Genomic DNA, 15,314 nt, shown 5'->3' with positions numbered 1-15,314 from the left:
ATAGAGACTTGAAGCCATGATCGGTGGCCCAATACGACATGGCATCAATCACAAGTTGAAGTCGCCGTTGAAGGAGAGGCGAATCATCACCCCGACAGTAAAGGCTAAGATCGTCAACATAGAGAGCGGAGAAGATGCCAGAAGGCAGGGAGGATGAAAGAAGACCATTGAGGGCAACTAGAAAGAGTAGTGCTCAGAACACTACCTTGGGGTACACCCTCATATTGCCTAAAAGGGGCAGAGAGAGTGGTACCAAGCCTCACTTGAAAGGAACAACGAGAAAGGAAACTTTAAAGGAAGAGAGGGAGATTCACACGAAGGCCAAAAGAATAAAGTTGGGACGGAATATGTTACCGCCAGGTGGTGTCCTAAGCCTTTTCCAGATCAAAAAGGACGACAAAAACGGAGGTCTTCGCAGCAAAAGCAGTACGAATATAGACCTCCAAGTTCACCAGGACATCTGTTGTGCTGCAGCACTTGCAAAAACCAAATGATAAAGAATGTTACATGTGTTTATTTGTAGGTTGAGGACATGGTATTAATTCAGTAGGTAGGGCGAGGATGTGGGAAGATGTTTGGTGGAAGAACATGAGCAATGGAGGTGCAACTCTTTCATAGACATACTGTATGTGCAATCTCTTTCATTCCAATTCCCTAGTATCCACAAGTACGTAAGATGGATGGCCCCCAATTCAAAAGTGGCATTTCAAATGTCGTCCTCCGAATCAGACGATTTATTTCAAGTGATTACAGACTCTACATGTCAAGTCATTACAGCCTTAGTTGCTAGTTAGCAGAGTTCTTTGAAGTTCCTAACTTTTAGTGATATATTGTATTTAGTTCCATAACTGATAATTATTAAGAATCATATTCAATAAAAAATTTATGTAGACCATATTAATAAAAGATCAGCATTTTATTCAGTAAAAGTGTCTTTACATAGGTAGGAATAATTATTCATAGTTATTTTATCTCTTTTATTAACATATGCAAGTGACAGACAGACATGAATACAGGTGTAGGTGGTGGTAGCATGTGGAGGAAGGATCTACTGGCTGCCCTAATTATTATCCCCAAATAAAGCATTTAAACAGACTGAGGGTTTCCATATTATGCTTAACCACAAACTTATTTTTGCTGTCTTCCAATTTGCTAATTCATTATAATATTAACAAAAAACTATATACATACAGTACTGAACAAAACCTCCCTTCAGTCTAGAATCTTTGACAAGTTACTCATGCACATAACTTTTTACAATACTGTTTTTCTCAAATCCACTAGTTTCTTTAATATAATAAGGGAATATTCATGGTTTAAACTGAATATTGCTTAAAATTTGCTGGAACAAATTTGGAGAAAATATGCATTGTTGAAAGCTTAACAGCTTCTAGGGCCTCAAACACATTGTATTGTCAAATTTTATATTTAAAATATTTCACTAAAACTAATTTCTAGAAACCACATTCACTGATCTGCAAAGAAACAAAACATTTCTGTCAAATCACACTTGGGTTACAAAATAATTATTTTATATAAGAAGTTACCAATGAGTAATACATTCTCCCTGCCATTAATACTTATAACTCTAAAACCATTCATCATTTAAGAAGCCTGAATCACCGATAACTAGTACTGTAATAAAAAAAATACTAAATACTGATCAATAACTACAGTAAATTTGTCTAAAAAATAACTGAAAAATGTAGCAACACTTGTCTAAAAACCATGCCCTTATGAGGCATATATTACTGTACTGTATACGGTATATATGTCCTTTTATGCTATAACACTATAGGATTGACCCCATCGACCGGCTGCCCCCACGCAGCTCGTGTCCTCCACTTGCTTTAACTTGTGTAAATAATTGTTGAGGAACATCACAATATATCGGTGACAGTGTACTAGCAGGACCACCACCTGCACAACACACACGCGACGTTGCAATGAGTTTTATTCAACAATTTATTTTTTAGCAGCCTAAAGGTTTTAAATACAGTGGCACCTCGACTTACGATTGCCCTGACTTATGATAATTTCGAGTTACGATATAAATTTGATCGGAAAATGCAACTTGACTTACGATAGTGTCGTCAACTAACGATATTGGTTGATACACGTTCGGGTCGACCGAGGTCCCATTCGCGGTGGCCGACCTGCCTCAGTTCACTAAAGCCACCCGCTTAGTGACGATCACGCTTCTAAGAAATGCTATTTTTTGGCGATTTTTTTATTTTTGAACATAAAATTGATTATTATATATCATGCCATGGGTCCCAAGATAGTCAGTGGTAAGGTTCAACATATGAAAACACAATGAGGAGAACCATAGAGGCGGTACACAATATCCTTTCCTCAAAAATTAAGAAAATGTGTGCAGCATGGGAAGAACTATAAGCTTTGCTGAAACGATTCACCCAAATCAAGCTGCAATAGGCCGTTACCTTAACCTTTTCAATAACACTGATGCATGACTACAGACAAATGTTAAAACGAAGGGAAAAACTAGTGTCACTAGATAAATTCTTAGCGAGAAACTAGGTGAACTACAACCAGGTCCTAGTGGTATGCAGGCAAAACATAGGAGTGTGTACCCCACAGAAATCATCACTGCCTGATTTTATAATGGAAGGGGACTCCCCTTCCAAACAGTAACACACCACCACCTCCTCCTCCCCCCTCCTCACCATCTTCCATATGCCAACAAGAGTCATCAGTAAAGGTAAGTAACAGCTTGTACATGCTTATGTAGTGACAATTTGGGTGAATTAGGTATAAAATTTACTTTGAAGTTAATTTTTGAGGAGTCAGGAATGGATTAATTCATTTCCCTTTATTTCTTGAAAAATTGTTTCAACTTACGATATTTCGACTTACGATACGCCTCTGGGAAGGGATTACCATTGTAAATCGAGGTCCCACTGTAATATCCTTTCAAAATGTTACTTTAGACTATTCTACTAGCCAAGTTCAATATTTTTTAAATTGTAATTTTTTAAATGTTGTCTCCCCTTGGGGGGGATAGAATGCTGAAACTTGAGCTGGAGGTTCATTTTAAAAGTTAGATTTTGGAACCAAAATTTCATAAGAATTAGATTTTTTTATGTACCCATAAGAATGAATGTGATTTGGACCCTTTAACACTACTTGGGCAGCTCATCCTCATAAAGCTAAATGCTCGTTAACCCACCTGCCAAACCCCCACCAGGTCATTATCAGTACATACCATCATGGTCTAGTGGGTAATGCATCTCTGGGGGTGGCCTGGGATGAGGGGTTCAATTTGCTACATTGCTCCAAAATATTCTCATTTATTTATCATGCTATTGTGACTGCTTTGTGCAATGAAAGGAGCATTCTGTGGAGTACTTTATTACACACCAGCCCATCCTCCTGTCTTTATAGTACTTGTAGTAACATGGAGGACCATGGCACACATACAGAAGTACAACACAATTTGAAAGTAGAAATTGGTACTACTGAATTTGAACAAACTAGAAAAGATTTTATATTTATGTTGCAAATGGAAACTAAACTAACCTAGCTTTTCTAGGCTTAATACATGCTATCTGAGGCATTATATAGTACATGTGTGTGCTATACTTGGCCTAGGAATATTTAAGTTTGTTTTTTTAGCTACCTTTTTGGGACTATACAGTACCGTATAGTGAAAAGTAAAAAAAAATCCTACCTAATTACTTCTATGTCAATGTTTGTACTATTGAGCACATAGTTATAAAAAGTAATCTCTAAAACAGGAGGATGAGTTACACATACACACACACATGCACATTTTATATACATAGCTATACACACAGTATACACACATTAATACAAAGTTCTAGTGCCTGCACAACACTCATTGCATTATCTGCACTATGCAGTAAACTGCATGTAGGAGTACATGCTTATTATTTAATTGAGATAAAGACATCTACTAAATGATTATATACAACTAATACTAAAAATAAATACACTTACTTACTAGTAACATTTTATTTATGGGGTGTTTGGACTCATAGGATCAAAGCCAACAAAATCATTGGCTGTCTTCACACCAGCAATGAAGAACAGGAAACTCTTCACTAAAGACCTTAAACAAAAATAAAAAAAATTGTCAGAAACTGATCATAGAGTCTGCATTCAATAAGATATTTATGTTGTGAAAGAATAAATATTTTTGATGCAGTAATTACCAACAGCAATGCACCTTTAGTTCTTAGTCAGTATGCAGCAAGACAATCAAGTTACAAGGAAATATCAAATAAATTATAAATGAATAGCTAACTGTTGATGTATTAACTCCTAAATTGCAGTTATGATCAAAGTTACCTCTAGCTACGCTCAAAAAAAATAATAAAAGAAAATACTGTAACTCCTCATAAAATTAAACCATTTGCATGCAAAAAAAAAAGTAAGGAAAATGGAAAAAACCAGGGTTCAATGTAATGAAATGACCAATTTCTGAGCGAGCTCTGGTTGCTCTGAAGCAACCCATCTCTCACCGAGAGATGGTCATCAACTACTAGGTCACATCGGGGACCACAACGAAAAACATCCCCCTTAGAGAGACAAGGAGAAGACAACAGTGTCACCTCACCGGGTAAAGTCTCCACAAAGTCAGCAAACTAAAACAAGCAACTGTTGGATTCAAGAGAGACCAAACCCTAACAACCTGCCAAATGAACTTCTCCCAACTACGTAAACAAATTATCAAATCTCTCAAAACTGGTGTCTGGCTGTGGATGTGGTGAAAGGGATGACTCCGGAGATACCAAAACAGTCCCCAGAACCACATCTTGCACAGTGGAAAAGCACACAAAGTTTAGGATCATTTGAGCAGCCTCCGAGTGACCCAGGGTCACTAAACACACTAAACACTAACAGATAGCAGTGCTGCAGTCGGAGTAATGCCGCTGGAGGAAGGAAAAGCAAAAGTGACCATGTACCCCAAATGAGGCCCAGTCAAGTCTGAACTTGGGCTGGAGCCATCTGGGATCTCCACCAGTTCACCAGGAACCCAAACTCAGCTAGCCGAGAAAGAATCTGAACTCTAGCTAGCAGACCCACAGACTGGGAGCTCTCACCACTCATCCATTGAGCTAGGCCAGAACACGAACCCCTAACAATTGAAGATGAGCCACCATGACTCAAGCCAACCTGGTAAAAGCAAGGCGAGCCAGATTCAGACCAAAGTGAAGAACCCAAAAGCATAAAGTTTAACACACCACCATAAAACCTAGACAATCGCTGAACATCTGATGCATAGACAAGACAATACACATCCCAGAGCTCAAAGGAGATCATTCAAGCACCTGCTTCCAATACCAGGCAAACTTGGGCAAAAGTGCTCATTGAGAAAGTGGAGCAAGGAATATACTGGTTCAGCCCCAAAGATGAACCAGAGCTCTGTTGAGTCATGTTACAGGACCAAGAAGAGCTGAAACACCCACCTAAGTGATGTGGTTGTTTTGACCAAACCAAAAGCCACCCACTCCAAAATAACCTGACATTAGTGAAAGGAAAAAGACTGCCAAGAGAAACCCAACCAATGCAGTAGGGAGAGACCGCGTCTCCACTGCACGAGACTACCCAAAAGGTCTACAAATCAGGAGACTAAGAGCTGGCAAACTGGGTGGGGCACCCCCTCCCCAACTGCCTCGTCAAAGGGGTGAACCAGATGGGACAGCGTGAACCACGAGAAGCAGGGGGGGCCTTTCTCGAAGGACAAGCATGGCACTGACCAGCCAAGGAAGTACCAGCTGCAGGTGGTGTATACAACTTAAAATCATGCTCCAATGATGGCTTACCTTGACTAACCAAAGGCAATGGGGCCCCAGCCCTGCCCAACCACTTCAAAGGAAACCTCTAAGGGAACAACCTCTTGTTAGTGCAAGGGCAGCACTAAAGAGCTCCCAGGGAAGAAACTCCTGAGTACATGGAGCTCCAAGCACACTGATGTGTAGCTTGAGCCTAGCATTTAATGTGCACAGAAATGCCTAAAAGGCAGAAGTTCAAGTGGCCTTAACCACATTAGCATAAGAACAGAGGGTTCAAGCCCTCTGAGGTCATCGTCACCTTTCCCCTCCAAATGAGTTGGGGAGGTGGGGTGAATGGCACATGGTAGTTTTGAGAAAGTTTCTTACATAGATGGGGAATTTTATTAGGTGGGTTGTGAGGCTTTGGTCTTTAATCCAGCAGTTGCCAGTTTTAGTTAATTGACTTTCTGGATGAAGTGATGGGCTGTCATCTTCTTCCTATACTTCTTTGAGGGGGGGGATGCAGGTCCTGGGCCCTCCCCCAGAGAAATGTATTAGTCTTTTTTGTGCATGCCAGGAGATTGCCAGTTGTGGGGGTCATTTGATCCATGGCAACAACAAAAATTTATTTAAAGCCAAGTGAAGTAGTGAGCTGTGATCATCATCTTAGATGGCTTATGCATTTGCCATTTCATTTTGCAGTGTGTGAAGTAACTCATTTACACAATTAACAAAAAACTAATCAAGTATACAGACGAGATAAAGCACCTAAATTATTGGGATCGTCTCAAAGCTCTCCAAATGTACTCGCTAGAAAGGAGACGAGAGATACCAAATAATATATACATGGAAAATACTGGAGGGCCAGGTCCCAAATCTGCACAGTAAAATAACGTACTGGAGTGAACGACATGGAAAAAAATGCAGAATAGAACCAGTGAAGAGCAGAGATGCCATGAGCACAATCAGAGAACACTGTATGAACATCAGAGGTCCACGGTTGTTCAACGTCCTACCAGCGAGCATCAGAAATATTACAGGAACAACCGTGGACATCTTCAAGAGGAAACTAGATTGTTTCCTTCAAGGAGTGCAGGACCAACCGGGCTGTGGTGGGTATGTGGGCCTGCGGGCCGCTCCAAGCAACAGCCTGGTGGACCAAACTCTCACAAGTCAAGTCTGGCCCCGGGCCGGGCTTGGGGAGTAGAACTCCCAGAACCCCATCAACCAGGTATACACTATATATAGTCCTACAATGTACTATGAACTACTATATTGTATTCAAGTCTTTCTGGCACAGCTCAAAGATAGTCATGCAACCCACTCCATTGCCGCTATTATATTTGGCAACGTCATCGAGAAATTTATTCAAACACCGGCAGGAAACACAAAGTTGTGATTTGACGATAATCACCTTGTGGTAGTACAAGCTAACCCTCGACTTACTTTAAGCACTTATGTCCTCCAGCATATAAATATTAACCTTTAACCACGTCGTGTGGTTCCTCGGGTCTGGTACTCCCGGTACACACAAGGACTCTACAGCACTACTCTTTTTAAACAAACCTAAAGAAAAAAATATAAAATTCTGGGTTTAATATATAGATGAGACGATAATGCAGGTTTTGCATCCTTCTGCCAAATCACTTGTGTATTGAAATGTAAACAAAAAATGTGAAAAACAGTAGTTACTGCCAACACTACATAACAGCCATAAGACAGAGTGGATGAAGCAATATTTGACTAAATCTGGCCATTAACTGGATGGGTGACCACGTGGATAGCCTGGGCCTAGCTAGGGGGCCTATGGCAGGCTTCCTGTCCCGATCCCTGAATACGACGATATTAACACCTTCCTTACCATTTAAAAGGGTCGTAATATATGTTTAAAATGGCCCCCTTGATCCCTCCCTTCTTCTGGCGGCGCGGCTCAGGGGCTGCTGGCATTAACTTGAACATGGCGTGAGCTGGTGGTGTGGCTCCTGGAGTGTGGCCTCTGTGGTAGTGTGGCTCCTGGAGTGTGGCTCCTGAAGTGTGGCCTCTGAGGTGGTGTGGCTCCTGGAGTGTGGTAGAGGTGGTGTGGCCTCTGGGGTGGTGTGGTTCCTGGAGTGTGGCCTCTGGGGTGGTGTGGCCTCTGAGGTGGTGTGGCTCCTGGAGTGTGGTAGAGGTGGTGTGGCCTCTGGGGTGGTGTGGTTCCTGGAGTGTGGCCTCTGGGGTGGTGTGGCCTCTGAGGTGGTGTGGCTCCTGAAGTGTGGCCTCTGAGGTGGTGTGGCTCCTGGAGTGTGGTAGAGGTGGTGTGGTTCCTGGAGTGTGGCCTCTGAGGTGGTGTAGCTGCTGGAGTGTGGCCCCTGAGGTAGTGTGGCTCCTGGAGTGGTCGAGGCGCTGTGGCTCGTGGTCGCTGGGAGGCCAGATCTGGGTTGCTAGAAGTCGCGAGCTGAAGAAATAAAAATCACGAAATTAATTATTAAAACTAGACAAAATATTTTTATTAACGATTGATTCCCTTTTCAGAGTACACGAGTCAGCTTTTAAAAGTAGCCAAAGAGAGTAGTAAGTAGCAAAACATACATAGCATAGCTTTTCATTTGGGCTACCAGTAGCCGAGGTCGACTAATCGTACACAACCGTTTCGGATACAGTCTGGTCGGTACACAAATAACCAGTTCGTTCACAAACACTTACATACAAGAACCCTTTCGTATACACATTAAGGACTGGCTTGTGCCCCTTGCTGTTCTGGTCCAAGGTAATAATATAACCAAAATGAGACGATATAATATGCTAATAAAGTAATGCGAGTAATCAGATGGTACAAGATAATAATATATATTAATAATCGTATATAACCATTTCGGAGGACGTTGATTCAGTACACAAAAGTCTAGTTCGTTCACATACAGGTTTGTATTCAAGAACAATTTTGTATACACGAGGTGTAGACAAAAACGCATATATGTGTTGCAGACAAAAACGTGAATATAAAACACATATGCGCTGGCGTGTGTTCGCTTCGGTTCTCGTCTTCCAAGATAATAAGATGCCCAATAGAAATTGAGAATAAGTTAAAATTGTGAATAAGATGGCACATGAGTGTATTATATAATAATAAAACAAAAGTATTTTTCAGATATGCGACGCGATTTATCCTTATAGAATTGAATGAATTAAATAAGTTTGTCTTTCATATTGCAAAATCATAACATAATAGATGCCCGAAACGTCCAAAATTCTGCTTGTAACTTTTTGAATGTTTTTACTTTTACCTGAATAAACATTATTAAACGTGTAACCGGACCCCCAACCAGTTGTATAACCGAAGCCCGACCAGTTGTGTAACTGGACCCGATCAGTTGTGTAACCGCAAGCCTAGCATGAACGAACCGAGCAAACAACATCCGGAGCACAAACATACACGAACCGAAGCCTGACTGCACAACTCAAAACCCAGGTGACACCCCGGGAACCCGACCAGTTTTGTAACCGGAGCCCGACCAGTTTTGTAACCGGAGCCCGACCAGTTGTGTAACCGAAGCCACACCAGTTGTGTAAATGGACCCCAACCTGTTGTGTAGCTGCAAGCCTAGCACACAAACAACTCATCAAACCCACACCAAGCCAAACAAACAGCCCCCAGAGCCCAACCAAACTCCCTCCTTAGCTCTACCAAACAAACCCTTCCTTAGCCTTACCTAACAACCACCCCCCCCCCACCCTTCCTTAACAACTAACTTTGGAGCCAAAGCAAACAATTGAGCCCTATACAAATAAAGAAACCTGGAACTCTTGCAAAAATACAACAATGAAGCTCTAGAAAATAAACATGCACTTAGTCATAGTCAAGAAACAACCATGATGATCTAGCAAAGAAACATGAGGCACTATCAAACAACCCCTGGAGCACAACCATGCACGAACCGAAGCCCGATCATGCACAACCCGAAACCCAAGTGACACCCCCGGAGCCCGACCAGTTATTTAACCGGAGCCCGACCAGTTATATAACCGGAGCCCGACCAGTTATTTAACCGGAGCCCGACCAGTTGTGTAACCAAAGCCCGACCAGTTGTGTAACCAGACCCCAACCAGTTGTGTAACTGCAAGCCTAGCATGAATAAATCAAACAACCTTTGGATCACAACCATGCATGAACTGAAACCCGACCATGCACGAACCAAAACCCGACCATGCACAACCCGAAGCCCAAGTGACACCCCCAAAGCCCAACCAGTTATGTCACTGGAGCCCGACCAGTTTTGTAACTGGAGCCCAACCAGTTGTGTAACCGGAGCCCGACCAGTTGTTTAACCGCAAGCATAGCATGAACGAACCAAACAACCTCTGGATCACAACCATGCACAAACCGAAGCCCGATCATGCACAACCCAAAGCCCAAGTGACACCCCCGGAGCCCGACCAGTTATTTAACCGGAGCCCGACCAGTTATTTAACTGGAGCCCGACCAGTTATTTAACCGGAGCCCGACCAGTTGTGTAACCGAAGCCCGACCAGTTGTGTAACCGAAGCCCGACCAGTTGTGTAACCGAAGCCCGACCAGTTGTGTAACCGAAGCCCGACCAGTTGTGTAACCAGACCCTGACCAGTTGTGTTACTGGAAGCCTAGCATGAATGAATCAAACAACCTCTGGATCACAACAATGCACGAATCGAAGCCCGACCATGCACAACCCGAAGCCAAAGTGACACCCCCAAAGCCCGACCAGTTATGTAACCGGAGCCCGACCAGTTGTGTAACCAGAGCCCAACCAGTTTTGCAACTGCAAGTATAGCATGAACAAACCAAACAACCTCTGGATCAAAACCATGCACGAACTGAAGCCCGACCATGCACAACCCGAAGCTCCAGTGACACCCTCGGAGCCCGACCAGTTTTGCAACTGGAGCCCGACCAGTTGTGTAACCGAAGCCCGACCAGTTGTGTAACCGGACCCCAACCAGTTGTGTAACAGGACCCCAACCTGTTGTGTAACCGCAAGCCTAGCACACAAACAACTCATCAAACCCACACCAAGCCAAACAGCTCCCAGAGCTCAACCAAACTCCCTCTCAAGCTCTACCAAACAAACCTATCCTTATCCCTACATAACTAACCCCCCCCCACTCTTGCCTTAAGAACTAACTTTGGAGCCAAAGCAAACAATTGAGCACTATACAAAAAAAGAAACCTGGAACTCTTGCAAAAATACAACAATGAAGCTCTAGAAAATAAACATGCACTTAGTCATAGTCAAGAAACAACCATGATGATCTAGCAAAGAAACACGAGGCACTAGCACACAACCCCTGGAGCACAACCATGCATGAACCGAAGTCCAATCATGCACAACCCGAAGCCCAAGTGACACCCCCGGAGCCCGACCAGTTATTTAACCGGAGCCCGACCAGTTGTGTAACCGGAGCCCGACCAGTTGTGTAATCGGAGCCCGACCAGTTGTGTAACCGCAAGCATAGCATGAACGAATCAAACAACCTCTGGATCGCAACCATGCACGAACTGAAGCCCGACCACGCACAACCCGAAGCTCCAGTGACACCCCCGGAGCCCGACCAGTTTTGTAACCGGAGCCCGACCAGTTGTGTAATCGGAGCCCGACCAGTTGTGTAACTGCAAGCATAGCATGAACGAATCAAACAACCTCTGGATCGCAACCATGCACGAACTGAAGCCCGACCATGCACAACCCGAAGCTCCAGTGACACCCCCGGAGCCCGACCAGTTTTGTAACCGGAGCCCGACCAGTTGTGTAACCGAAGCCCGACCAGTTGTGTAACCGGACCCCCACCAGTTGTGTAACCGCAAGCCTAGCACACAAACAACTCATCAAACCCACACCAAGCCAAACAGCTCCCAGAGCTCAACCAAACTCCCTCTCAAGCTCTACCAAACAAACCCATCCTTATCCCTACATAACTAACCCCCCCCCCACTCTTGCCTTAAGAACTAACTTTGGAGCCAAAGCAAACAATTGAGCACTATACAAAAAAAGAAACCTGGAACTCTTGCAAAAATACAACAATGAAGCTCTAGAAAATAAACATGCACTTAGTCATAGTCAAGAAACAACCATGATGATCTAGCAAAGAAACATGAGGAACTAGCACACAACCCCTGGAGCACAACCATGCATGAACCGAAGTCCAATCATGCACAACCCGAAGCCCAAGTGACACCCCCGGAGCCCGACCAGTTATTTAACCGGAGCCCGACCAGTTGTGTAACCGGAGCCCGACCAGTTGTGTAATCGGAGCCTGACCAGTTGTGTAACCGCAAGCATAGCATGAACGAATCAAACAACCTCTGGATCGCAACCATGCACGAACTGAAGCCCGACCATGCACAACCCGAAGCTCCAGTGACACCCCCGGAGCCCGACCAGTTTTGTAACCGGAGCCCGACCAGTTGTGTAACCGAAGCCCGACCAGTTGTGTAACCGGACCCCAACCAGTTGTGTAACAGGACCCCAACCTGTTATGTAACCAGAGCTGATTTATAACAATGCAAAGGTAGATTTGCACCCAGTAAATCCTCCCCGGTCAGGATACGAACCCATGACATAGCGCTTGCGGAACGCCAGGCGAGTGTCTTACCACTACACCACGGAGACTGACAATCAATTGTCATCAATTGACAATCAATTGACATCAATTGTCATCAATTGACAATCAATTGACTGACAATCAGGAACGGTTGAGAGCCATAGGGCTAACAACACAAACCAAGCATGACGGCAGACTTCATAGAAACCTTTAAAATACTAAACTATTTGGAGGATGTCGATCAGGACAATGTCTTCAAAAGGTTAGATGTTACACGAACAAGGAGCAACGGGTTCAAACTCAACAAACCAGAATGTTGGACAGGAAACAAGAGATGCTTTTTCACTCATAAGGTTGTAAACCCGTAGAACCGCCTACCCGCCGAAGCCGTAAACGCCAAAACTCTGCTGGGTTTTAAAATACAGCTGGAAAAGGTCATCAGGGCAAATGGGGGACCTTTGACAAGCCGCCGGCTTACTGTCCTCATCGAGGCCACTAGTGTTAGTGGCCCTCAGGTAAATTCAGTTCCTGGAGGGGTGTTTCCCGCTTCTTCCTGTTGGGAAGGTTTTCATCTATTGCGATATTTGTACACAGGACTGTCGCTTGTCACTAAACTTAGTTTTTAAAACTATTAACTTGAAATAATTGGGGTGCTCCGCCGGAATCCCCAAAGTGATAAGCTTGCAGATAGCTAAGAAATATTACCACGAATTGTAATTAATGTAAATTCAAATAATGCAACTTTCAATTACTAACTATGTAAATGTAGATATTTAATATCTATACATCAATTAATAGATGTAACTATTAATTGTAATTGATTTAATACTTTATCATTATAATTATTCTTCAATACTTTATTGTTATGCATTAAAGTCCCTAATTATTTTATCATTCACCCTAATTAGCTATTTCCAGTCTCCTTGGTATAGTGGTAAGACACTCGCCTGGCGTTCCGCGAGCGCTTTGTCATGGGATCGTATCCTGCGGGGAGGATTTACTGGGCGCAAATCCTCAACTGTAGCCTCTTTAACTCAACAGTAAAATGTGTACTTGGTTGTAACAACGATTCTTCGCGGCGGGGATCGTATTCCAGGGACCTGCCCGAAACGCTACGCGTACTAGTGGCTGTACAAGAATGTAACAACTCTTGTATACTGTATATATCTTAAAAAAAAAAAAAAAAAAAAAAAATTATTATATTAATTATTATTGTATAATAATAATTTATTATTTATTATTATTAATTTATTATTTATTATTATTAAAATTTATTATTTATTATTATTAATTTATTATTTATTATTAAAATTTATTATTTGACCCTCTGCCTAAAATTATTTGAGCGCCATATTGAAATTCCTAGCGCCAGGAGTGTATAAATTAATATTTTTATGCATTATAGGCCTTTCTAAAATAATTTATAGATCTGAATATCATATATTGTCTAACAAATGAATTATTTAAGTTAATATTTTAATTATGCCAGGGGAAGAGCCGGGCGCGTGCTTTACCACTACGCCACAGAGGATGTGACGTAGTGGAATTTTGAATTTTGAAACCTGACTAACCTAGCTCAACCCAACCTAACGTAACCCAAATCAAACCAATCTAATCCAACCGAGCCCAATGCAGCCTAACCTTAATAGCATAACCTAATACAGCCTAGCTTAACGACGTACCGACGTATCCGGTTTTAAAACAGTAAATGAGTCAATGAAACGGCCTGCTACAGCTTTATCTGGGTGAGTTTTTTCAACAAAACTTTGCAGTTCTTCCCATACTTCACACGTTTTCTTAATGTGGTAGGGGCATCCTTTACTGTCTCTACTCACAACAATTTTCTTAGGTTAAACCTTACCACTAGTGACTTTCTTGGGACCCATGGCATGATATATATAATTACTTTTATGTTCAAAAAACAAAAAAGCACAAAAACAACGAAATTTTTTACAAAGAATTCCAGGACAATCGTCCCTATTGATTGATTAAGAATTCCAGGACAATCGTCACAATGGACGTGGGGTCCCTCGATTGTTTCAAGCGTGGGTTGAACATGTATATGAGTGGGATTGAGTGGTTATAAATAGGAGCTGCCTCGTATGGGCCAATAGGCCTTCTACAGTTACCTTGTTCTTATGTTCTTATGTTCACTAAGCTAGTGGCTCTGGTCAACTGAGGCAGGGATACCCATGCCACCAGAATCATGCACTCATATGTGTATCAACAACGAAATTGGGGTTGTAACTCAAAAAAAAAATTAAGTTGGGGCTTTCGTAAGTCGAGGATCCAATGTATTATTAATGTATTGTTTAATGTAATTATGTGTTAAAAACAAAGGCTGTCATCTGTCATTCAGTAGCCTAACAGCAAAACCCAGTGTAGCCTATATTATCTGTAGTGTACTAAGTACTTATCCCAATAATTACTAATGACACCTGCAGTCATTGCACTAGCCATTAATGGTCTCTAATTATACTAATGCATATTCTCCAATATTTCCACGAATCACTCAGCACTGCCAAAAGTAACCAGCGATTTTCCTATCAGACCAAATGGTGTTCAATCTAGCAAGTGAACAGTAAACTGTGTCCAACATGTAAGGTGGACACAGACATAGTATGGTCAAGAATACAGCAGTCTGTCTAGTTCCAATTCTCACATGAGAAGCTACAGGTCTTGCTACAGAGCAGACAACCAATCCCGACTTTATTTGACCTTCCCACTCTCACCCCTCATTTGAGCTCTCTGCTCCCATCCATGTTCAAGCTTTTTGCTCTCACCTTGCTTCGAACTCTCTGCCCTAGACCCTCGCTCATGCTCTCTGCTTTCAGCTCCAGGCCTCACTCAAGCTCTCCATCTCTAGCCAACTTTAGCACCAAGTCCTACTTGACTCCACTAGCAAAACAAAATAAGCATCCTTGGCTCAACCTGTCATGACACGTCATACCATTCCTAACATCCAACTGCTGTAACCAAGACTGTATTAAATGAACATAA

The 15,314-nt window shown here is 42.5% G+C and overlaps 1 protein-coding gene across 4 annotated transcripts; it reads right to left on the bottom strand.

The window, feature by feature from the left end:
• Positions 1–963: 963 nt before the first annotated feature.
• On the bottom strand, positions 964–13,382 carry LOC123755279 (uncharacterized protein SPEM3). Of its 4 annotated transcripts, XM_069327743.1 has the most exons (5): positions 8,328–8,359; positions 7,992–8,193; positions 7,621–7,805; positions 3,986–4,093; positions 964–1,475 (listed from the first exon to the last, which is right to left on the bottom strand). In XM_069327743.1, exons 1-4 carry the CDS (start codon positions 8,342–8,344, stop codon positions 4,000–4,002), a joined length of 498 nt encoding a protein of 165 aa, XP_069183844.1. In that variant the 5' UTR covers positions 8,345–8,359; the 3' UTR covers positions 964–1,475; positions 3,986–3,999. The 4 variants fall into 4 exon arrangements, 3 of the variants coding, with proteins under 3 accessions (XP_069183844.1, XP_069183843.1, XP_069183842.1); XR_011229193.1 differs by lacking the exon at positions 8,328–8,359 and adding an exon at positions 13,368–13,382 and having other exon boundaries at positions 7,621–8,193; XM_069327742.1 differs by having other exon boundaries at positions 3,982–4,093; positions 7,621–8,193.
• Between the last annotated feature and the right edge of the window lie 1,932 nt (positions 13,383–15,314).

The sequence above is a fragment of the Procambarus clarkii genome, chromosome 20 (genome assembly GCF_040958095.1).
Source record: "Procambarus clarkii isolate CNS0578487 chromosome 20, FALCON_Pclarkii_2.0, whole genome shotgun sequence".
Lineage (NCBI taxonomy): Eukaryota > Metazoa > Arthropoda > Malacostraca > Decapoda > Cambaridae > Procambarus > Procambarus clarkii.
The sequence above is the reverse complement of the archived record's forward strand: the minus strand, read 5'-3'. Positions and strand labels throughout refer to the sequence as shown.